The 24,981-nt window shown below is 42.3% G+C and overlaps 2 protein-coding genes across 2 annotated transcripts; both read right to left on the bottom strand.

Moving 5' to 3' along the window:
* Positions 1 to 11,778: 11,778 nt before the first annotated feature.
* LOC113507798 (histone H1C-like) lies at positions 11,779 to 14,652 on the bottom strand. The gene has a single exon (XM_026890724.1). It carries the CDS (start codon positions 13,215 to 13,217, stop codon positions 12,462 to 12,464), a length of 756 nt encoding a protein of 251 aa, XP_026746525.1. The 5' UTR covers positions 13,218 to 14,652; the 3' UTR covers positions 11,779 to 12,461.
* Positions 14,653 to 14,732: 80 nt separating this feature from the next.
* Positions 14,733 to 24,676, bottom strand: LOC113507807 (histone H3-like). Its single transcript, XM_026890733.1, has 2 exons — positions 24,190 to 24,676; positions 14,733 to 15,321 (listed from the first exon to the last, which is right to left on the bottom strand). The coding sequence occupies exons 1-2, from the start codon at positions 24,529 to 24,531 to the stop codon at positions 15,007 to 15,009; spliced, it is 657 nt and encodes a 218-aa protein (XP_026746534.1). The 5' UTR covers positions 24,532 to 24,676; the 3' UTR covers positions 14,733 to 15,006.
* Positions 24,677 to 24,981: the final 305 nt, after the last annotated feature.

A 24,981-nucleotide genomic window follows, 5' to 3' on the forward strand; every position in this document is an offset into this window, starting at 1 on the left:
CTAGTCCGTCTCTACATTAAACGTAAAATACACCACACAAATCCCGAGTGCGGTCACTGTTGGTACTTTCCGACTAATTGCAGTTTATCCCATTAGTAAATAAATGGATATGAAACATTTATAAAATAGGTATTTCAACAGGCACTCTTAATTGTTCACATCATTCAAGCTAGCATTTAGTAGCATGAATATTTGTTGAATATTTCTATTTTTGGGCTCATCTATGAAATGGGATTCCAAAATAAAATTGAAGCTGTTATCTAATATGAATGAAATAAAATTTTGTTTGTTTACAAGTATCGTTTTATGGCCGGAAAAAAGAACGTTAAATATTTTTATATTAGGTTTTCTTTATCGATAACATCAACAAAAAATGTAAAGAAAACCGATGGGCATAACGAAATTATTCACCATCCACCCATAAAGCGAATAATTTCGTTTAAAATGTTGGGAAAAGGTTGACATCAAAGGGTTCTTATGCGCGTGTAGGTACTCTGTGGTTCTCGATACCAGCCTGTACCTATACCACAAGCTATTAGAATGAGACCGTTCTTACTGTGTAAGCAAGATGGTATAACACGTGGTGTAGAGCGTTGTCTCGCTTTTAAAACGGCGACAGTCTTGCTTTACGGTTTCATGGTGCAGGCACTAATGACTGATGTTATTAGCAATGCTAATTAACAGTTCGAAGACGGTCGCCACTAGAGCGGATCCATTGAAGGTTGTCTGCTAATTCAGTGGCATATTATCCACGTATGTGTGTGTAACTATTTGATAAAGACTCTTTGGCAACGAAGGCTGTTTATGTTGCTTACAAACTTCATTTTGATTCTGTTCACGAGTTTCTATTGGGGAAACCTTAATTTCGGATACTATACATTTCCGACGGCAAATGCACGACGAGACGAAAAAAAGCAACTCCGGTTAAGGAATTTAAGCGCGGAGGGTGTCACCAACAATTGATTCACATGCACAAAGACACCCCGAATCAAGACAAGCATTCGTGGATCGCACAAATGCCTGCCAGTGCTTGTTTGAACAAATAACCCTAAGAAAGATTGTTATGTGATATTTACCATTTGTAATTTATTAAGTAGCTTGTTATCGTAGAAAATATTTTCTCAAAATATTTTATGTCATACATAAAACAAATTCAATGAATTTACCATTTCGGGGTAATAAAATTTAGTTCATTTAATACGTGATAACGGGAGTAAGGCCAAATTTCAGCATTCATATCTACGAAATAAAAAACGTTTTACGACCGTAAAAATATCAACATGAACTCTTTCGTTAGAGTTTAATAATCATTGTATGGTTTAAATGTCACGAAATACTTATTTCATGTGTTATAATAATTATATGTGGACTAGTTTCATTTACATAAATTTCATGGTACCTACAGAAATGGACTTTCTTGTCGGTTCTGACGTTATTTTGGCGATTCTTCTCCATATGTAACATTTTAAAACTGTAACGTTTTATACGATTTGACATATTGGTTCCGTGTCTTTTTTATAATCGAAAGAGTTTGGAGTAAATTAATTGGACCTAAATTTAATTTCAAAACGTTTAGATTCAAATGATTATTGCTAGTTATTTTAAATATAATGTAATGCAGTGACACAAAGTTTAATGCTTAAATTACCAACCCATATTGATGCAGTTACCATTAGCGAGAAAACTTTGATTGTTTTGACGGGTTCCAACAAGTTATCGACAAGGTGGGTCAATACCATGAATATTTTGTCGATTCTACGAGGAAATAAATTCACGTCCGGCGATTCACAAAACGCGTGGATCTAACCTATTGATTATGTACGTAAATTCGTCATTCTTCAAAATAACTCATGAAACAAACGTGTTTAAGTAAAGTGCCCACATAATTACTATGTCCTCTTTGATCAAGAATAATTAATTACGTTGATTCATAGTTTCTATCTTGATATTTTCTGATCGATGGTTGTAATTACTAACGCTCATTAGTACTTATCGCGACTTAATCGTCAACTGGCGAGCGCGAATCTCGCGAGCGCGCGCGAGTTGGCACTTTTCGATTTTGCCTACTTTTTTTGTCGTCAACTCGCGCGTCTATATAATTTGATGTTTTAATGTATAGTCAGCTACAAAAACGTTATAACAAATTTAATTTAGTTAGGTACTTACCTACTATACATGTATAAGAAACTTTATGAAATTTGATTTTTAAAATAAAACAAAATATACATCGTTTTGAAATCAGTTTATTATAAATCAACAGGACAAAATATAAATTATTAGTAGTATTTCCCTTACTAATTATCAACAATATCACATTGATTTGAGAATTTGGCTTATTATCTTATTATCTAGTATTTAAATTGTAAAAAACTAAGTAAATAAAATAGAAACAACGAAAACACTCCCCTCACATACTCGTATACAAAATTATATGTGAGGAGATTTTCGATAAATCTCATAATATAAATAATTTAAACCGTACTGAATATTGGTAAGTATAAAATAGTAAAGCTAAACATAGTAATTGACAACAAACTGACTTATTATTGCTCACTAATAAAATCAATCTTAGGAACCATAGAAAGAGTCTTAGAAACTATAAAATCACAGATCAGATATGGTTGTAAATGATTTTTACAAAAAACGCTAAACACTATATAAGTAGATTCATCAATTGGCTAAGTTATTACTGACGACCTACTAATACTCCGTAAGTGCACTGTAAACGTCAGCTTAGCTTACGTAACACTAACGTCACTAAAATAATAACTAGGGTGCTTACTCCTGATGAACTTCGAACGGCTAAACGATGTACCCGTCCCTGTCACACACACACATCACTTCCGCCATGTTAGACGTGACAGGTACATCGTTTGTAACTAAGTGCATAAGGAGTAGGCACTCAGTTTGCAAAATGAATTAGAAAGAGATAGCGCTATGACAGCTATACTGTTGTGCGCATGCGCGTTAGACGAGATAGTATGTGTCATTGGATGCGTTCCCCAGGCCTTCTCATTTCGACCCTCTAAATCGTAATCTAAGTCAGTACTTCACAGAATCAGCTAACGCGGTCAATAAATAATTATTAATAGTTTTTGTTTTCAATCTCTTTTTATTTGACTGTACTTTACATAGACGCGCGAGTTGACGACAAAAAAAGTAGGTAAAATCGAAAAGTGCCAACTCGCGCGCGCTCGCGAGTTTCGCGCTCGCCAGTTGACGATTAAGTCCTTATCGCTGTTAACATTTTAATAACCCATTTTAAACTAGAAAGTTTCATTTTAAGTTAAATAATGTTCAGGTTCTTTTTTATCGTCTAAGTTGTTAACGAACGTTCGAGCAAATTTTGTAATTTAAAATGAATTTTAAGGATATTGCTGGTAAAGTGGAAAGTGGCTTCGACGAGGTTTATGTTGATAGTCTTTATGTCAAGGACTTAAAGTTGATTTTTGTTCATCTATCACTGTCCAGAGCAGGTAACTCCTCCAGAATTTGCCTTTGGAAGAAGTGACAGATACTTTACATACACCTTTTTCTTAAAGCGTCTTTACCAGATAATAACCGGTGCGTCCACGACTGTGATACAGTCAAATATGATAAATCCTCTAGTCTCATGAACAAAACCAAACAGGAAAATTACACACAGTTTTTAACGTGCTTAACGCAAATTTTCAAAAAAAAATATAGCCTAGATTTTCGCATAAATATATCTATGTGTAACCAAATTTAAAAAAAATAAAGAGATCGAAAATAAAATACGGTTCAACTTACTCGCCTCTCACATAAATCTCTGAAAAACGTTGAATGTTACATAATTTATCGCTCATGTCGAATGTTAAAGTACTGTTATGTTGAAAAAAGTTGTACGGAGTAAAAACCAAGCTAAGCTACAAAAAGACAATAAATAACATAACTCAAAGACCGCATTAATACGTTTAGCAAGATAAGCGAGAATCTGTAACAAAAACGCACAGATGAAAAAAATCTTGTAGAGTGAAAAAAGTAAAAAAATCTTGGTGGGTTTCGGCCGCGGTGATTCTCTCGTTCCGTATCCCGTACCTTATTATAAGCATGATTAACCATTGGTCTATTTTGAACAGCTGCGTTGAGGTTTGATTCTTGGGTGGAGCAAAAAAAATTTTTTTTTTAGATTATTCATTGAGTTTCTCTTTATAAGCCGAATAAGATTATAGTTCAATTAGAGACCCAAAAAAAGCGATATTAAGATAGGTGGTTCTACAACTAACTAAGTATTTTGATTTATTTAGTTTATCTTACTAGACTAGACACTAGAATTTAAGTGACTTACACACGAATTGTTAAACCTCTTTAATTAACTTTGAAACTGAGCACAATAAAAACATCTCCGAATCTAGCCTCTAAAGTTTTTAATTAACATAATCACATCCTGGGATTCACCTCTTTATGTCTAGATCTACCAATCAAATTAAAAACCAGTTCAACTTTAAACCACGAATCCCTAAAAACTGAAAACATACAATCTGACATAAATTACGTTGAAGTGTTACGATAAGCCTCCCCAAGTTAAGTTCACGCAAAACTTTGAAGCACACATAGCCAGGGTACATCAAACTTATCTGATATAGGTCACCGGCAAACCGTTTACAAAGGCCAAAATCACTTGCAGTGTAGTGAAGTTAGACTATTAGTTTTTGATAAGGGAACGCCGGTTCTTGTCATGGAAATACATCTCTTATGTCAGTTGGAGTATCTGTGATCTTTCTGTAAGTGTTATTTTTTAATGGGAAAGTCTTAAGGAGTTCGTTATCAGCTATTTTAAATAACTCTAAAAATTTTGTAACTTATTCATTTTCTGAAACGTCGAAAAAATAGGAAGGAAAATATTCGCCAGAGATATACCAAGAAATCTGTATATTAGGAAGAAATGTACAAGGACAATGCTATAACTCGTTTTTTAAAACCTGTTCTCACAATAACAGAGCGACATTGTGAGCTAAGTTAGTCTTTGTTTTAAGAAAATACCGCCATTGTTCTGTGGTCTTCGCAGAAATGGATGCTATAAAGTAACCGGGGGGCCTACCAACGACTCCGAAAAAAGTTGCAGTTGTATGAGCAGGACAGCACGATATATAACGTAGAGCGCTATATCGCTTCCTCAACTGCAAAATTGTAACTTTAAAACATGGTAGACTCCCAGGAATTACTACTTCAGTGCAAATGGGTTTCTTTATTTGCCTCTTATTTAATGGAAGTGTTGTCACCGTCTGACTCTCCGAGGGTTTATTGTAAACTTAAAAGATATCTGCCATATTAGGTTTTGTTTGATTTTCAACACTCAAGTTTATTACGATGTTTCATCCCTACTTTGGTAAGTACTTGGAATAGCCTTTTCTTTTCGATAAACCTTCTTTCATCTAATTTTAACGACAGTTATTAGAAATCGTATTAATTTAATACTTTGAAAACGAGATAAAGGACAAGAGTGTGGGAATTTGGCTGCACGGTTAACCGAGTTGGGTGGGTCACTACGACGAATCCACTATAAGCGACGTATAATGGGTTCTGCATGGAACAAGCATTAGTGTGATCCACGAATGCTTGTTCTTGTTCCTGTGACTTGAAACCTCCAGCGACAAGAGAAGCTTAGAGGGGAAGCTGTTATTATTATTTCAATAAAATACAAACTTGGACTTTTTTTCTACCCAAACAGATTTTTTTTTCTATTATTTTCAACCATTAATCGAAGGTAATAACGTGGTGTGAAATACATGAGAGTGGGAATTTGTGCAACAAATAATTTATCGTGTATAACTCGTAATCTAGTTAGATTACGATTGGTGGCTTGTGAAGTTTCACTAGGATAACACCAAGTTTAGGTAAATCAGAATATACGTTGAGATTATTTAGACGACAACAAAGCAACGTTATCAACGAACAAATTTCGCGTATTCACGACTGGGAGGCGGTGTAATTGTTCATAAAACGGTGAGGGGATATACCTGAAGAGATGTATGGCGTTTGTATGGCGAAGGAATTATTTCTATACAAATCGCAAAGGAGGCCAGGGTGTGAGTAAGACTGGAAGCGCCCTTAAAACGTTTAAAATCAAAGAAAGAAGAAAAATTGTGTTTAGCAAAAAGAAGGTACTCCTTGTGACTCGAAATTATGTGTTGTGTTTTAATTGCTTTTTACTAAAAAAAAGCCTATATTTAAAATCGTAACTTTATTTAGGTGACTTCAGGAAATGTAATTTTATTTTCTGGGAAAGCTCATTTTTGATATACTCAACTATCTTGAAGTAGTTTTAGGGAATTTAGTTTCAATATTTTATTCTATGCGTACAAAGATTTGTCACAAGCCAAAAACCCTGCAGAAGCCGCAAACACTATTTTGAAACATGTTTTTTATTTATTTTTCCATAAGTGAACGTACACCTGAAAGCAATACTTATTTTTTGAAATACCGTTATTTAAATGAGTTTTTAACATTACTTTCAACATATACCTATAATTTAATTCTAAATCTAGTTCAAAGTGTGTGCCACTTCCAGTGTCCGTCCGTTTGCGTCCCAGTAGCGTTTGTTACCACACTACATATTGTATGCGGCTGAATAATAGCCCGCAACACTCTTGGGGATGAATTTCATTATGCCTTTATGCTTGTGTGTTCTTTGTGTTTTATTACGATTCTTTTTTCATTAGATTTTAAATTAGATCGCTTTGGAGGTCATCTTTTGATAGAGTGAAATGGTTTTTAAGTTCAATTCGGTTATGATAATTTGAGAGGCTTTATTTAATAAATTGTCTTATTTGTTATTGATTTTAAAGGTAGTCTTATTTTCTTATCATGAATCTTGTATCTCATTCGGACAAAAAAGTTTCTAGAAAAGTTCTAAGTAAAAAAAAACCTTTGCGAATATTTTGTAGTTTTTTTGAACCGTAGCAGTTTTTTTGTACATAACCTATCAAATAAATAAATGAAACAGAAATATGTTCTTTCATAACCACTAAGATATAATAAGACATTAATTATGCTTAATTTTCTCAAACTTCTTAGACCTAAGCACTCCAAACTTTACCTGAATACTTCACGTACATTTTGATTGATTATAAAAATGTTTTACGGAGTTCATCAGCGATAGTGGGTGTATTAGTCAACATTATACAGAGACGATTATGAGTATTAGAGTGACTATAATAAATTATCTCTAAACATTCGACTGGTACAATGAGGATGAATTAGCAAAAGGCTCGACGCAGAGTACAGAGATAACAGTAGGACAACTATTATTATGTTTAGATTAATCTTCTAATATATAAAATTCCCGTGTCACGATGTTAGTTACCGTACTCCTCCGAAACGGTTCGACCGATATTCATAAAATTTTGTATACGTATTGGGTATTACTGAGAATAGAACAACATCTATTTTTCATACCCCTAAGTAATAAGGGTTGCTCACACTAAAAAAAAATATTTTATTATTTGGACGAAATTGTTTGTATTCATTTTTTTTATAATTTTGCATTAAAATACATACAACTAGAAAAAAAAATCGGCAAAACAACGTTTACTGGGTCAGCTAGTATGAAGTATAATTTAGGGGCAATAAATTATGTTGACCTAAAAATGGTATATATATATCTAAGATTGGATACGGAAGGCGGAGAACCGGTGCAACTTGGGAGCAGTTCAATAGGCTGAATTTACTAAAATTCAATGATTGATATTTGTATACATTTGACATATCTAAAAAAAAAACGAAAATAAATTGTGATCTTAAGAATACTTAAGCACAATGTAACACGTCGATATTTTCAAACGTGAATAATATTAATAATTTATTCACCCAAAACAATTTTTTTAACAAAAGATAAAGAAAATAGTCACGTCTTCAATAAAGCGGATGATGTGAAATAAAAATGCAAACTCTCTTTTTTTCTTTATTCTAGGTTTTCTTAAAGGACAAATCAGATTTGTACTACTGTTAATTAACTGTACTATGTACAGGTTACCTGCAAGTCACTGCACCATGAACCACGAACATTATTCATTTGTACGTACCCCATGACACGTTTCCGTAAACCATAATGTATAGCTGTTTATTCGTGTTTATGTAAATGCCTTATTAATGACAAATCATGGGACTTTGAGTTTGATGTGATGGGGAAATGTTTAAACCTTATTTTTTGTTTTTATGCGTTGGTATCAGTTTGGTGCTTGGGTTAAAAGTCAGTGATGTTTTGAGAATTAAAAAAAATTTTTTTTTGCAAGTGGTAAGATATACTTAGTTTTTGTTTATCGAATTTGTCTTTTTGTAGTACCTAATAATATTAATATAGTCAAGCATGGGCGTTTTAACAAAAGCTAGAACTTAGTAGAGTTTTTTATCGAAAAAATAGGTTGCCCTCTTAGGAATTTCTTGTGCCGTTACCAAAAAATAGTGTAACTTATAATAGTACAGTTCAAGCAACTTGAAAACTTTATAAAATACTTTTCATTCGCTTTTAAAAGCCTTTTAAACGATGGTATCAATGTAAATAGTTTCCTGTTATTGATAAGAATAGATTTATGATCATAGCACTACATATTCACAAACGAACAAGAATGAAAGCATATGTGTAATAACTTAAAAACTAATCTCTACAATAGTAGGTACCTACAAAAATATTTTTTTTTTATATTCTGTTGTAATTTTTATAATATCCCGATAAATACAGAGGAAACAATTGTATATTTAAAGCGCACAAAGATAATGAAATACATATACTAATAGTTGTAGTTTATTCTGAAAATACATATGATAAATTATCACTTTGACACATAATTTATTTTAAGCTAGCTAAAGTCGACAATTCATAAATGGCTACGCTGAGAAGAAACAACGAAACCAACTCGCCCTCTTATCTATACTAATATAAAAAGCTGGAGAGTTTGTTTGTTTGTTTGAACGCGCTAATCTCAGGAACTACTGGTTCAAATTATGTATGAATAGACCATTCATCGTGTAAGGTTTTAGTCTATATACCATTACGCTGCGACTAATAGGAGCGAAGATACAATAGAAAATGTGGCAAAAACAGGCCAGGTATAAATCATATCTTTTATCTTCTAACCACGCGGACGAAGTCGCGGGCAAAAGCTAGTACCCAATATTATCCAACAAAATATTATGTACCACAAATGTTTGCCAGCAACATTTTAACAAGTTTACGACACAATCAATGTTAGTTTAATATCATTTGAATAAGCTAATTAATTTCTGAATTGAATTAAAACCCTTAACGACGTTGATTTAAGGGGTTGCGTGTTACATAGCAGTATATTTCACTTAGGGGTTGAACGTTTCTTTGGTTCGCTTGAATTGTGGCTAGACATTGTGTAGTAAGATTACCTAGGTATTGTGTGTGTACTATGAACTGTTGATGAAGTACTATGGAACTACTGCCTCTTTAAGTACTGTTGCCTTTGTGAACGGGAGACGCCGATCTGCGGGTAGTGTTGTGTCATCGTTACTAGTCTTGGCATGTCGTGGTACTAATGTTGTAACTAGTTAAGAGTAACAAATACCAAAACCAGCCGTTCCGGCTTAGCAGTGCGGGATAATCGGGATCGATAATTGCAAAAGCCTCTGGAGTCTTCTCTCCTCTTCAATCTCATTCTATTACTTATATATTGATTCTCTTTTCGAGTCTACCCCAATCTCACTTTGAGAGATGATGGTAGGCCTCTTTTTCCGTCGTAGTGCGTTATCACCGTTTTACTAATACTAAACACTTTGTTCCCACTATTGTCGTTGAAGAGAGATGGCAGTACACAGCAGGTAGCTGCGTCTCACTTCGAAGATAGTAAATTAAGTAAATTCGAAGTGTATTATTATGGTATATTTATTTTAACACACCCTAAATTGTCGATACTCACAAGGCTTTGGTATTTATTTATGTCAGTGATAGGAGTGAGTCTAGGCACTCCTATTGAAAAGTCTGATGTAATTTTCATTAGGATTAGAACTGCGACTGCTAGATCACATTAAATAATCTTTGCCATTACTATTCCATTTCAATGTTCTCTGGATGTCTATACATAACCAGAGCTATGAGCCGTAAACGCATATAAAGCAATAATAACCGCATATTTCAATAATAAAATCGATGACTTGTTCGGCTGAGACCACAATTCATTTATAACCAAAACACCAAACTCCCCCCATAACAAGATAACAAAATGGCCAACTTTATCAATTAATATTTCATTACTAATACAAATTTCTATTTGACAAATATGGCGGGGCCGGAATCACCCTAAACCTTTAAAGACTCGTCTTTAATAAAATTATGAAACAAATTAAACAACTTTACTCATCCATTGGTTTACGACACTCATCCGAAAGTAACTCAATAAGCTGTCCTTTACTAATTTGAGAATTAATTACACTTCGGAGTCGAGATTTCGACGACATAATTGCTATTCTGGGAGACTACGGCCATCTTAAAATGAACTTGCAGTTGAAAAGGGACGTCGCTCAACATAGTGTAGTGCGTTGTCTCGCTTATGCAACTGTTGTTTTCTTGCTTTAAGAGTTTATGGTAGAGTTTAATGGTGATCTTTTGCTGATAAAGTCTTGAGGAATCGATCTTGTTAATTGTTGAAATTGATAATTTAGACAAAAATGACACTTGTTTTCAAATATGTGAGTAATTAAGATGTCTTTATACATACTGATCAGTCACAGATATTAATGTTCCATTGTTCAACGAGAGGATGTTTTTGCGTTGTCTCGCTTGTACAAGTGTTGTTTTCTTGCTTTAAGAGTTTATGGTAGAGTTTAAGGTGATCTTTTGCTGAGAAAGTATTGAGGAATCGATCTTGTTAATTGTTGAAATTGATAATTTTGACAAAAATAACACTTGTTTTCAAATATGTGAGTAATTAAGATGTCTTTGTACATACTGATCAGTCACAGATATTCATGTTCCATTGTTCAACGAGAGGATGTTTTTGGGTTACGGTTAAAGAGTACAAACTGAACCTAATTATTGAGGCACTGCTGTCACACAGATCGAGGTTAAGCACTGGTTGTTACGGTCATAAATATATTGGGACTGCTACACGACTATTATACCACTTAAATCTATTTGCCACGAAGCCTATTTGTTAACATTTATCATATTTGAAAGATACGCTTAAAGTGGCGAGTCACTCGCACTCTACCAGTTTCTCACCATTATTTTTGAATGGTAACAGTTAATACAAATGAACCATTATAAACATATTGTAGTACAATTGATACATTTTTTTACTTTCTAAATTGTATCAAAGTCCAGTATAAAAAGGCACAGTTCATTACTTAGCTACCTACGTTTCCCCCAAAAGTGTTTATTTCGACTTTCACTAACCAAATGTTTCTAAATCAGCATTTTATACGAAAGGACAAGGTGGTTTCTAACTAAATTGTTTTACTAAGCAAAGGGATCCTTTAGACGAGTATATATTTTTTCTGATATATTGAAAGGTGGATAAAATAGGTGAGAAAGAAAAGGTGAGGCCAATGCCCAGCAGTGGGTGATTCCAGGCTGATATGATGGTTGGAAGAATGTTGCCGCATTTTGTTGACTAAACAATTAGTTAAAACATTGAGTGAAAAACATTGCTTTTCCTGTAAACACTCGCTGTGTCGTTTGCATAATTATTACTCCAACATTTTTAAAAAAAACCCAAAAAAATTGCCGGCGTCGCCCTGCCGGGCGACGCCGGACGCCAGCCATGTCGGTCTGGGGCGAAAGGAATTCAACATAATATCAATCAATCAATCTATATTCATTCAACATACATAATTATACCTCTCTATCTCTCAAATCGTTCCCTTCTTGCTTCTAACATTTCCTTATTTATTCCTTCCTTCCTTCCTTCCTTCCATCCTTAGATCCTTCCATCCGCACAGGTTTACCTTTCAATCTCTATATTATACCTATACATAATATATTTACTTACTTCACCGCGCGGACCTGTACCATACATATTATTTACGGCTCACTATATATAATATATCAAGAGCCGACCATTATCTATCTATCTATTACCAATTATCTCTATCTCTATTCTCATCATTGACGCCAACAACAACATAGAGAAACAGTACCGGTCTAGTCACTCCGGACCGGTTACCGTGAAACTTTTGTTAGCCCTGAAAAGGGCTTTTTGGTTGCTTGCTTGCTAGCTTGCTTGCTTTGCCAACTCATAAACAACTGTTCACACTCACAATTGTTTACAAAGAGCGTTGAACGAAACACAACAACAACAACAACAACATGTACACAAACACGAACCCAGCGATCATCATACTCGTCTCGTCTCGTCTCAACGCAACGCAACGAACTATTCAAATCACTGAGTGTTCGCTCTGCGCTGCCGTGCCGTGCCGTGCCGTGTCTCTGAACACCGCTCTCGTAGCCGTGGGACGCGAGTTCGGGTCGGCGTCGCTTACTTCTTAGCGGCGGAAGCCTTCTTCGCGGCGGGCTTCGACTTGGGCGTAGCGGCGGCCTTCTTGGGTTTGGGCGCCTTCGGCTTCTTCGTCGGGGGCTTGGCGGTCTTCTTGGCCTTGGGTGCGGCGCCTCCCTTCGCCTTAGCCGGGGCGGCGGCCTTCTTCGCGGCGGCGGGCTTCTTCTTGGCGGCGGCGGCGGCCTTCTTCTCCTTGGCGCTCGCCGCGGCCGAAGCCTTAGACTTCGAGGGCGATCCCGAAGCGGCGGACGCGCTCGCGGCGGCGGCCGCGGCCTTCTTGGTCTTGGCTCCCGCCTGAGAAGCGGTGGCTTTCTTCGCCTTCGACGCTGCTGTAGCGGACGAGGCCGCCTTGCCGCCGGCCTTTCCGGCTCCGGCGCCGGCGGGTTTCTTCGCCGCGGCCGATTTCGACTCGAGTTTGAACGAACCCGAAGCTCCCTTGCCCTTGGTCTGAATTAGGACGCCGGATTCGACGGCGCTCTTCAGGTACTTCTTTATGAACGGAGCGAGTTTCTCGGAGTCGACCTTGTACTGGGCGGCGATGTACTTCTTGATAGCCTGCAACGAGGAACCGCTGCGCTCCTTCATCTCCTTGATCGCGCTCGTAACCATCTCGGATGTTTTAGGATGGGTCGGCTTGGCTTTAGGCTTCTTCGCCCCGGCGCCGCCGGCCTGTCTTGCTTGCTTCTTCGCCGGGGTAGCGGGTGCCGGAGCCTCGGTAGCTACTGCTGTGTCTGCCATTTTATGATGATAATAACACGTACGTACGTAAGTAAGTAAGTAAACAAACAAACGACGATAATAAAAGTGAAGTTATAGAGAGAGACTTAGATGTCGCCACTTTACTCGTCATCGAATAGCGTCGGTCAGGTACGACGAAACTTTACCGTAACGAGCGCCGCGGTCTCGCGCGACGATTTCTCGTATGAACGCTTGAAACTTTTCACTAACACGTATCTAATAAAATAAATTTTTATTTAGGTAAACTAGATAAAATATTATATATTCGGGTTCGATACGATCCCCCATGAAGTTGAGTGCGTATAGGTGCGGCGCGTTACGTCGTGAGGTCGTCGAGGCGATCGGTGCGTCGATTTAAATCGGCGACGGCGTACTCCCGGTACCTCGGGTGTATATCAAAATGCATTTTTATCATTTAAAGTATATAGTTAGGGAGCATCGATGTCGACCCGTCAACAGGGAAGATATCGAAGATTTAAAACGACAACGTTTCGTTGATATTCGACAGTTGGAGTCGATAATTATCTAAGTAAAAGTGAACCGTCGTAAAACACACCGACTAGACCGTCGTCGTCGAGCTCGGTCTCCTCCCGTATAGTAGTCGAGAGCCTAAGGACGGACACGAATTCAATATATAACTCGGGATCGAGACGGGTCATCGGAAGATAATTCAGTTTGTGATTTAAATGAAAAAAATACGAAATAATTATAACACACAAGAAGTATGAAATAAAGGAATAATCCGCGTGAGATAGGCAAACGGTATCCGCGCCCCGCCGCCTTGGTGGTCTTCGCCGTCGTAGTTACTAGTTAGCAATATATATTATACGAAACGAAACTAAAGCAGGTACTATGTATGTAAAGACCCCCTAGAATATCGGGGACTAAGATACCTATTTACAATTCGTGTCTATGTTTTATTATAGATGAAGAATTATTATAAAATTCGTGACTGAATGAACGTGTTTCAATATTCTGTATAATAATAATATTTCATTTTCTTCCTGACCTCGTATCGTATGGTATACATTAAATCCATCTCTTTACTTATACTTTATTATCAATATTACCTATATTCAGTTGCGAGAGAACATATTAAATGTAATATCTGTCCCGCGCGCGTAGTAGCGTGCGTTCGGTTTGTAAAAAATAAAAATGTTATAAATTACGAACGAATTTTGCTTTAAGTTCACCTAACCCAACGAACACAAGTACGTACTATGTAGATACGCATCTTTCTATTCCAATAAATTATATTACCATACTTGTGATGTGATGATCCTCAATCAGGTCAAGGTGAGTATATATTTTTATGTACACAAAACTAGGTATATAGGAAGTCTGAGTGTTAAGGTACCTATATTTCGGTGGTGGATAAATCTATCATGTTACACATACACCTACTACTTATTTTTTTGATACATAATATATAATCGTATTATGGTTTGTGTGTGTGTTCGTGTAAAGTTGACGAATCGTCAAGAGAAACATTTTATAAAAAAAATATGAATCATATGCGGCCCTGAAAAGGGCCTTTTTGTTTGAGCGAGCGCCGGCGTCTTCTATGATATAGTAGAAGGCGGGCGGGCAACACTCTCGTCGTAGCCAGCAGTGGTAGTGTGTAGAAGTGCGAGCGAGAAGTGAGTGTAAGTCGCGTTAAGATAGTAATCGCACACATGACACTACACCTCCGTCGTCGTCGTCGTCGAAGACTCAGAAAACTCACAACGTACACACATACACACACACTCGCCGCGACGAAACAACCCGATGTTGTCGATTAGGTCGTTTAACCGCCGAAACCGTAGAGGGTACGGCCCTGACGCTTCAGAGCGTAGACGACGTCCATGGCGGTGACGGTCTTCCTCTTGGCGTGCTCGGTGTAAGTGACGGCGTCACGGATCACGTTCTCGAGGAACACCTTCAACACACCACGGGTCTCTTCGTAGATCAGACCGGAGATACGTTTGACGCCGCCTCTGCGAGCCAGACGACGGATGGCGGGCTTCGTGATACCCTGGATGTTATCACGAAGTACTTTCCTGTGACGCTTGGCTCCTCCTTTTCCCAGCCCCTTTCCTCCCTTACCGCGACCGGTCATCTTCTATGTATGTACGTTGACAACGAACGAACGAAATAAACACGATCAACGCCGTTTGAGCGCCGACGAGAGACTGTTTCGGTTACCGCCGTACCGCCGCCTTTTTATATCCTGCGCACGGGTCGCATCTAGACGGCGCGGGGCGAGGCGAGTGTGGCGGGAGAGGGACGAAACGCGACGACAGCGCCCCCACCATAGTACAAAATTTTGAGTTTTACTCGATTTTAATGTAGTCTCTACGCTGTATTTATTTATATTTTACTAGAAAAAAAAAAAAAATTACATTAAATTTTAACGGGATTGGATATATCTATCAGTTATCAGTATTATAAACCCCTACGACGTTTCGAAATCAGTTCTATCTAAGTATACAGTATTTAGCTTGTTGTGTGCTATGAAATAAGTTATATTAATACTAACACTAGTAGGTAACGAATTTAGTACAGTTCAGACTGTTACGAGTAATACGAGATATATATCTAAGGGTATTTTATATAGGTGCACTTACACACACATAAGTTGCATGCATGCATGCATGCATACATACATCTATTCTATTTGTATGTCATGCGTGATTGTCATATCATATTTATTTTTATATTCGATATTTCGAGTGAACGTTATTGACGCGTCTCGACATAAGAAACATATTATTTTTGATGATAATATATGAAATATATGTGGCCCTGAAAAGGGCCTTTTTGTGTTGTTATAACGACGATAGTAAGCTAAGCGCTGCGCACTGCAGCATGTGCCTAGCCACGGCGGCTGTTGTGGGCGCGGTCGACCAATGGCCACGAGGTAGCTGTTAGACTACGGTCGCGGCGGTCGACTGCCCGGGGACGGTGTCCCACAGTGTTTGGTACGTGTGTTGCTTGCGCTGGTGCACACGTACCCCACGCACCCCTCTGTGCGTCGTTGATGGAAACCTAAGATGGTACCGAGGTACCGAGGATGCGACGTCACACACCCCACGTCTCTACTAGAGGATTATTGAAGAAAACACGGAGTAAATCTTCTAATCAGGATCGGAGGTTCGCCAATTTCTCTTCGTAGATGTTGTCCGTACTGAAGCTGAGCTGCGACTGACTCACGACGGAAAGCCCCGCTGCTTTTATACAACGAGACTTTACCGCCGCGTGCGCCACTCCAATAAGACTCGTATTGGAGTTAATTTTCACTTTGGCGAACCCCTTTACCTTGTATTTATTCATCCATTTTACATTAAATACACCTTTTTATGTTTTATTATGATAAATATTTGTTATTCTTATCTAAATAACACCTTACAAGATACGTACTTAATTGTATTTATTAATTATCGACCCAGAAACACCAATATACCGGCCGTCTTATTGGAGTCATTTACACATTTGTTCATAACTTTTTACTCCGACGGCCGATCTTCAAAATTCCAACGGATTTGGCGTTTCTGGGCGATTTCCAATAAGATATTCACCCTTACATTTAAAAACAACTTAAAGTAAAAAAGTCAATTTTACAATTCTTATTACGTAACCATTAACTTTCATAGTTCAGCAATTTTACACTTAATAACTTTACAAATGGACACAAATGTGACAATAGTCTATGATAACGTAAATAACAACAATTAGAAATATAAACAATAATAAAAATATGTAAAATCCTATTTCTAATTCACTATATGTCTGTGGGGCGGGCCGCGATGTGCGCGGTACCCCACACCTTTCTTTGCCGGCGGCAGCGCGGCGCCTTACTTTGGGTTGTTGATACTATTATAACTAATAACAACTTAACCTAACCAACGTAAATTACAACAAATAAACAAAAATGCAAATATCTTATTTCTAATGAAAAATGTGTGTGAGGCGGACCGCTATGTGCGCGGTACCCCACACCATTTGCCGGCGATAGCGCGGCACCTTACTTTTAGTCGCCGACATTCTCCCCCTCGTGCGTCGCACCATCCTCCTGGCTCGGCGATTCTCCCGGCACCAGCAGCACCACTCGCGAACTGGGTCTCCGCAGCACGCCGCCTCTGGTCCCGATGTCGACGATCCTGGTTCTTCCATCTGGGCCTGGATACACTTGCACGATTCTTCCACGGGGCCAGGTGTCCCTTGGTAGGGTGTGGTCGACGATCAGCACGATGTCGCCGACCCTCAGGTCGGTGGGCGAGGTTCCACCTCGAGTCTTCCTTGGCAGCAGGGTCGGCAGGTACTCGCGCAGCCAGCGTTGCCAAAAGTGATCGGCAAGCCGCTGCGTCGCCTTCCAGGTGTGTCGTCCCACCAGCTCGTTGTCGCCGAAGTGGCCGAGTCTCGCAGTGCCGCAGGAGCGTCCAAGGAGGAAGTGGTTTGGAGTGAGCGCTTCCTCCTCGGGATTCTCGGAGAGGTGAGTCAGCGGTCGTGAATTCACCGTGTGTTCAGCTTCCAGCAGGAGGGTGAGAAGGACCTCTTCTCGTGGATGTCTTTCGTGTAGAGTGGCGTCCAGTGCGGTTTTTATGGAGCGCACCAGACGTTCCCAAGCGCCGCCCATGTTTGGCGCGCCAGGTGGGATGAACTTCCATTGTATGTCGATCTTCTCGGCTTCAGAAGTTAGGTTTTCTTTGTTCATTCCCTGCAGCGCCTCCTGAAGTTCACGGTTGGCGCCGACGAAGTTGGTCCCGTTGTCCGAGTATATAGTCTTCGGCATTCCTCTTCTTGCAGCGAACCTCCGGAGAGCCATCATCATACTGTCGGTTGACAGTGACGGAACCAGCTCGATGTGCACCGCTCGCGTCGTAAGGCACGTGAACAGAGCGCCCCATCTCTTCTCGTGGTGTCTTGCCACCGTGACGGAGAGCGGCCCGAAGTAGTCGACGCCAGTGCATGTAAAGGGTGGACAACTGTGCGTCAGACGTTCGACGGGCAGGTTCCCCGTCGGCAGCTCTCCAGGCTTCCCTCTTCTTGCTCTGCACCATTGACATTGATGCTGGACAGTCTTCAATGCTGAGCGTAGCCCCAGCACCCAATATCGTTGACGGACCTCGTTCATCACCGTGGCGTGGTTCCCATGATTGAAGCGACGGTGGTAGTCTTCCAAGATAAGTCTTCCAATCAGGTCTTTACTGTCGAGCACGATGGGCCGTATGAAATTCCTCGAGACGCCCTGAATCGCGTCGATTCTTCCTTTAACTCGCAGCAGGTCTTCATCTAATACCACGTCGAGTCGTTTCAACTTGCTGTTGCCCTCGAGTTGCTTCCCCTTCTGCAAGTGTCGTATTTCTTCGTGGAAGCTTCTCTCTTGACTCTCCCTCAGCAACAACTTCTCGGCCTGCTCCAGCAGCTCCGGACTGAGGGGTATGTATCTTCTTTCTTCCTTCGAGGACGTCGGTCGCCTTCCCACTCCCGGCGCCTTCTTCTTGATGACCCGCCATGTCGGGTCGGTCTTGCATGCGTTGACCCGGCCTATGGGACGGCAGAGTTGAATGAATTGCAGCACCCTCGCCGTTGCCCGCTGAAGTCTCTTCCATGACGAGAATCTTTCTGGCTTTGGAGTTCGGCTGACGACGCTCGCTGTAGCCACGACGTCCGTCGACTTTTCTTCGCCCGTGGTCTCCTTCCTGAAGGTCCTCGCTGCTGGCCAATGAGCTTCTTCTTGTCGCAGGAAGTCAGGCCCGGTGTACCAGCGATGCTTGTTGTCGAAGTTGTCCGGCACGTCACGCGTCGCGTCGTCCGCAGGGTTGTGCGCCGTAGGCACCCATCTCCAGTCCTGTGGCTTGGTGAGGTCTTCAATTTCTGCTAGTCGGTGAGCCACGAACGTCTTGAAGGTCCTCGGGTCCGTCTTGATCCAGGAGAGCACGATGCTGGAGTCCGTCCAGAAGGTCTTCTTGCTCGCCTTCAGGTCCATTTCCTCTTCTACAGCGTGCGCCAGCCGGCTTCCGAGGAGGGCAGCTTGCAGCTCAAGTCTGGGAACTGACACAGGTTTCAACGGTGTGACTCTCACCTTCGCTGCCACCAGATTGACGAGGTAGGTCCCGTCACTTTCTTGCGCTCTCCAGTAGACTGCAGCTGCATACGCCGTTTCACTCGCATCCGTGAAGGTGTGCAGCTCCCCCTCGGTGCTACGTGGAGCTAGACATCTCGGGATCTGAAGGCCCTGCAGGAGCTTCATCTTCTCCAGGTAGACCTTCCAAGTTTCGTGATCCTGGTCTGCGATCTCTTCGTCCCAGCCGATGCCGCTGCGCCAGATGTTCTGCAGTAACTTCTTACCTTGAATCAGGACCGGTGATGCCAGTCCCAGCGGGTCGAAGGTAGACATGACCGCACTGGTAACTTCCCTTTTCGTTGGCACCTTGAAACCTCTCGCTATCTCCTCCGGCGTGTTCCGAAGGTTCGCCCTGAATCCGATGGAGTCCTTCTCTGTGAACCAGCGTAGTCCTAGGGTCTTCTCTTCCTTCTCCCCGAGGTTGACCTCGACCTTCTCTGTCATCTCGGTCCTGACTCGGTGCAGCAGCTCAGGTTGGTTGGACGCCCATCCCCTGAGTTCGAAGCCTGCCTTCCTGTGGATGAAGTCGACTTGCGCCGTTACCCTTCTCAAGTCCTCTTCTGAGTGGAAGCTGTGCAGGTAGTCGTCCATGTAGTGATTCAGCTCGATCGCCCTTGCTGCTTCTGGATACTCTTCTTGGAAGTCAGCTGCGTTTCTGTTCTTCACGTAGATGGCTGTGCTTGGAGATGAAGTCGCACCGAAAATGACTGATGTCATCCTGTACTCTTTCGGTGACTCGTCGCGTCGATCCCCTCGCCACAGGAACCGCAGGCTGTCTCGATCTTCTGGCCTTATTCGCACCTGCAGAAACATTTCCTTTATGTCTGCTGCAACCGCCAAGGGTCCCTGCCGGAACCTCAGCAGAACGCCGAAGAGTGACTGCAGCAGGTCTGGTCCTGGCAGCAGAGCATCGTTGAGGCTCTTGCCTCCGGACTTCGCTGCCGCGTCGAACACGATCCTAATCTTCTTCTTCAAAGGATGCACGACGGCGAAGTGTGGCAGGTACCATTTCTTCTTGGTGTCTTCTGGTTGCGCTGGAGCCTCTTCTGCATACCCGCTGTCCAGAAGATGTTCCATCTGCCGACCGTATTCCTCCTTCAGCTGAGGGTCCTTGTCTATCTTCTTTTCAATGTTGGCCAGACGGTTTTTTGCAGAAGTATAACTGTCTGGCATCCTTTCTTCTGGGTTCCTCCACAGCAGACCGGCCTCGAAGCGCCCGTCTTCCAATCTTCTGCAGGTCTTCTCTAGGATGGCGATGGCCTGTCCCTCGGCGTCCGTTGAGGGTCTGCGTGGCTGCACACCAAGCGCCTCGATCGCGAAGTGATCCTTGATGACCCGGTGCATCTCTTCTTCTGGTGAGCTGACAGTAAGGCAAGTGTTAATAAACTGCACCCTTTTTATTGCACCACTGTCGGTACCGTGCAACACCCAGCCGAGTCCTGTCCTGGAGGCAACCGGTTCACCTGGCTTCCCTTTTCTTACTTCCCGGGATACGATCAGCTCCCAGTTGTCTTGCCCGATGAGTAGTTGCGGTCGCTCTCCCTCGTAGTATAGGGCGTCGGAGAGCTTCGTCAGGTGCTTGCAGCGCTCAATTCTTCCCTTTTCTAGGAACTGTGGCGCCAGCTTGAGTCCTTCCATGGTCCGGACTCCTCTCAAGATCTTCTTGGCCCCTTGGTGTACGCCTTTCACAGCCAGGTCCAGCAGCTGTGAGTCCTTCTTCTGGATGAGCCTGCCGCCAACTGTCTCGATCGTCAGCTCCTCCCTTCTGCCATGAGCGCCAACCTCTTCGGCGACCTTCTGATCCAGCAGCGTCACCGTCGACCCCTCATCCATGAGGGCCAGGATCTTTTTGGAGCCCTTGGTACCGTAGACCTCTACTGGCACCATCTTCAGGTAGGCTCGTGTGCTGCTCACCGTGTTCACGGCCGCCATGACCGCTGCTGCCTCAGTAGCGTCCTTGCTACTTGAAGCTTCTTCTTGTGCTTCCGCATGAAGCAGGTGATGGTGCCACCGCTTGCAGGTCTTGCACGGAGGCTTACGACACATCTCCTTTCTGTGCCTTCCCTGTAGACATTTGAAGCACACCCTGCTCTTCTTCACGGCCGCCCATCGGTCTTGCACTGAACTCTTCTGAAACTTGCGGCACTCCAGCAGCACATGTTCGCCCTCACACATCGGACACTTTCTTTCAGCCTGCCTGGGCTCCCGCTCCTGCGAGTCCCGCGTGACGTGTGAGGCGTGCTTGATTGTCTTCCTGTTTCTTTCTTCCAGCGCGGCGAAGGCTCCACACTTGTCGGCCTCCTGGTTCAGGAACCTGCTGATGAGATTCAAGTCCGAAAACTCACCATCATCCGTGGCTGCAGTGTAGTCGTACCACCGGAACTTGAGTACTGTTGGTAGCTTCTCAACAATACACTTCACGATCTCCGGTGAGTGCAGGTACTGCGGCTTCTTGAGTCCCTTGATAGCCGCCACGCTGTTGTTTACTTGACTGGCGAACACGCAGATTTCCCTGGGGTTTTCCGATATCCGCGCCAGGGTCTTCACCTTCTCCAGCTCCGCCAGGATCAAGGCATCCGGTCTCCCGAACCTCCTCTTCAACGCCTGCATGACCTCTTCTGCAGATGCCTCCGAGTACAGAAGACTTCTGATAGCTTCTCTGGCGTTGCCCTTCAGCGCTCTTCTTAGTCGCGCCATATTCTGGACGTTGCTGAACATGTGAGCTGTGTCCTCGTAGACCACCTTGAAGGCCATCCACTCGCTGCTGTTGCCGTCGAAGTACGGTAACTCGTGGATATACTTCGGCTGCCCCGTCGCACCTTCTCGGCTTGAGAAGGCTTCCTTGAGAGCAGCAGTCAGCGCCTGGATCCCGTTGAAAGCACCTCCTGCAGAAGCCTCTTCTTCTGGCTTCACCTTCTGATCTTCTGCTGGTCGCTGTCCTGGGTACACATCCGCTGTCTTGGTGGTTTCATGTAGCACCGACGTCTCGATCCAGTTCTTGACGTGGGCTGTCCTTTCTTCTTCCAGGTCTTCATCTTCTTCCATGGAGTCCTCGTCCTCGCACTGCGTCAGCTCCAAGCGGATGCGTGCTAATCTTGCCGCCGCCTGAGCCTGCTCCAGCTCCAGGCGTGCCAGTTCTTCCCTGGCTGCTAGCTCCTTTCTTCTGGCCGAGGAACTCGTCGTCTTCGTAGACCTGGCTCGGCGACCGACCCCCATTGGTTTCAGAGTTGCGGAGGAACCCGGCAACCCCTTCCCCAGGGCCTCTTCTGGGGTCTTCTTGTTCGCCTTCTTCGCGGCCTTGCTCTTCTCTGATGCCGCCGTGGTCGCAGTCTCCATGGTCGCTTCGGTGGTGGTAGTGTACTCCGTTGCTGTTGTTCCAGAAGAAGTAGTTGCTTCTGATGAAGGCGCCTTAGCTGGTGCTGTCGCAGACGTGGCCCCTTCTGGCCCTGACGTTGGAGCCGCCGCGTCCAAAGGACGGGACGGAGGGCGCAAGGGAACATCCTTCTGTGACCTGGTCACCGGCATCTTGCAGTCTTCAATCTTCTTTCTTCTTGCAACCTCTTCTTAGGTTTCGAGGGATCCGGCTCGAAGGACCAACTGTTGTGGGCGCGGTCGACCAATGGCCACGAGGTAGCTGTTAGACTACGGTCGCGGCGGTCGACTGCCCGGGGACGGTGTCCCACAGTGTTTGGTACGTGTGTTGCTTGCGCTGGTGCACACGTACCCCACGCACCCCTCTGTGCGTCGTTGATGGAAACCTAAGATGGTACCGAGGTACCGAGGATGCGACGTCACACACCCCACGTCTCTACTAGAGGATTATTGAAGAAAACACGGAGTAAATCTTCTAATCAGGATCGGAGGTTCGCCAATTTCTCTTCGTAGATGTTGTCCGTACTGAAGCTGAGCTGCGACTGACTCACGACGGAAAGCCCCGCTGCTTTTATACAACGAGACTTTACCGCCGCGTGCGCCACTCCAATAAGACTCGTATTGGAGTTAATTTTCACTTTGGCGAACCCCTTTACCTTGTATTTATTCATCCATTTTACATTAAATACACCTTTTTATGTTTTATTATGATAAATATTTGTTATTCTTATCTAAATAACACCTTACAAGATACGTACTTAATTGTATTTATTAATTATCGACCCAGAAACACCAATATACCGGCCGTCTTATTGGAGTCATTTACACATTTGTTCATAACTTTTTACTCCGACGGCCGATCTTCAAAATTCCAACGGATTTGGCGTTTCTGGGCGATTTCCAATAAGATATTCACCCTTACATTTAAAAACAACTTAAAGTAAAAAAGTCAATTTTACAATTCTTATTACGTAACCATTAACTTTCATAGTTCAGCAATTTTACACTTAATAACTTTACAAATGGACACAAATGTGACAATAGTCTATGATAACGTAAATAACAACAATTAGAAATATAAACAATAATAAAAATATGTAAAATCCTATTTCTAATTCACTATATGTCTGTGGGGCGGGCCGCGATGTGCGCGGTACCCCACACCTTTCTTTGCCGGCGGCAGCGCGGCGCCTTACTTTGGGTTGTTGATACTATTATAACTAATAACAACTTAACCTAACCAACGTAAATTACAACAAATAAACAAAAATGCAAATATCTTATTTCTAATGAAAAATGTGTGTGAGGCGGACCGCTATGTGCGCGGTACCCCACACCATTTGCCGGCGATAGCGCGGCACCTTACTTTTAGTCGCCGACAGCGGCGTCGGTACGAAACGAAAGCACGCTTTATTGTTTTGTTTAAGCGCGCTCGCCTCGAATTCTGCGCGCCAACTGTATGTCCTTAGGCATGATGGTGACGCGTTTCGCGTGAATGGCGCACAGGTTGGTGTCTTCGAAGAGACCGACGAGGTAAGCTTCGCTGGCTTCCTGAAGAGCCATCACGGCGGAGCTCTGGAATCTGAGATCGGTCTTGAAGTCCTGAGCTATCTCACGCACCAAACGCTGGAAAGGCAGCTTGCGGATCAACAGCTCGGTACTCTTCTGGTAACGACGGATCTCACGCAGGGCCACGGTACCGGGCCTGTAACGATGGGGCTTCTTGACGCCACCGGTCGCCGGTGCGCTCTTGCGCGCCGCCTTGGTGGCGAGCTGCTTCCTCGGCGCCTTACCACCGGTGGATTTACGAGCGGTCTGCTTTGTACGAGCCATTACGTCGCGAATTAACGAACCCACACACAAACTAAATCAAATAATTTAATTCCGTATCGTCACGCGTCCGCACGCTACGAACGAACGATTGAGAATAAAAACCCACCGATGTTTTCCCTCCCTTTTATACGATACGAGAGCGCGCTCGCGAGCGCCCTCTGCTGTGAAATAAGCTTTGTTTCTCTTGAAACGTTCTCAAAGCTCGTCGCGGATCGTATTTATCGTAGCTCTCAATGCATTTTTCTCCAAGTACAAATGATTAAAAAACATTTAACTATGTTATACAATTTATTCGTTATAATTGTAGCGTAAATATTCGTTCGTTCGTTTTATTTATTTATTAATTAATTATAATAGAATACCACCAATTCATCACCTCCGAACCCTTAAAATGTATCTTACACCCGTAAATAGATAAGGACTTATATTTACGCGTATATTGTGTATGTA

This window comes from Trichoplusia ni, unplaced genomic scaffold (assembly GCF_003590095.1).
Source record: "Trichoplusia ni isolate ovarian cell line Hi5 unplaced genomic scaffold, tn1 tig00003155, whole genome shotgun sequence".
In the NCBI taxonomy this organism is placed as follows: domain Eukaryota; kingdom Metazoa; phylum Arthropoda; class Insecta; order Lepidoptera; family Noctuidae; genus Trichoplusia; species Trichoplusia ni.

Coding starts and splice junctions, on each gene's coding strand:
- LOC113507798 (XM_026890724.1), bottom strand. CDS start 13,217: ATGGCAGACACAGCAGTAGCTACCGAGGCTCCGGCACCCGCTACCCCG.
- LOC113507807 (XM_026890733.1), bottom strand. CDS start 24,531: ATGGCTCGTACAAAGCAGACCGCTCGTAAATCCACCGGTGGTAAGGCG. Junction 15,322..24,189: donor CCAACCTGTGCGCCATTCAC/GCGAAACGCGTC, acceptor GTACATACATAG/AAGATGACCGGTCGCGGTAA.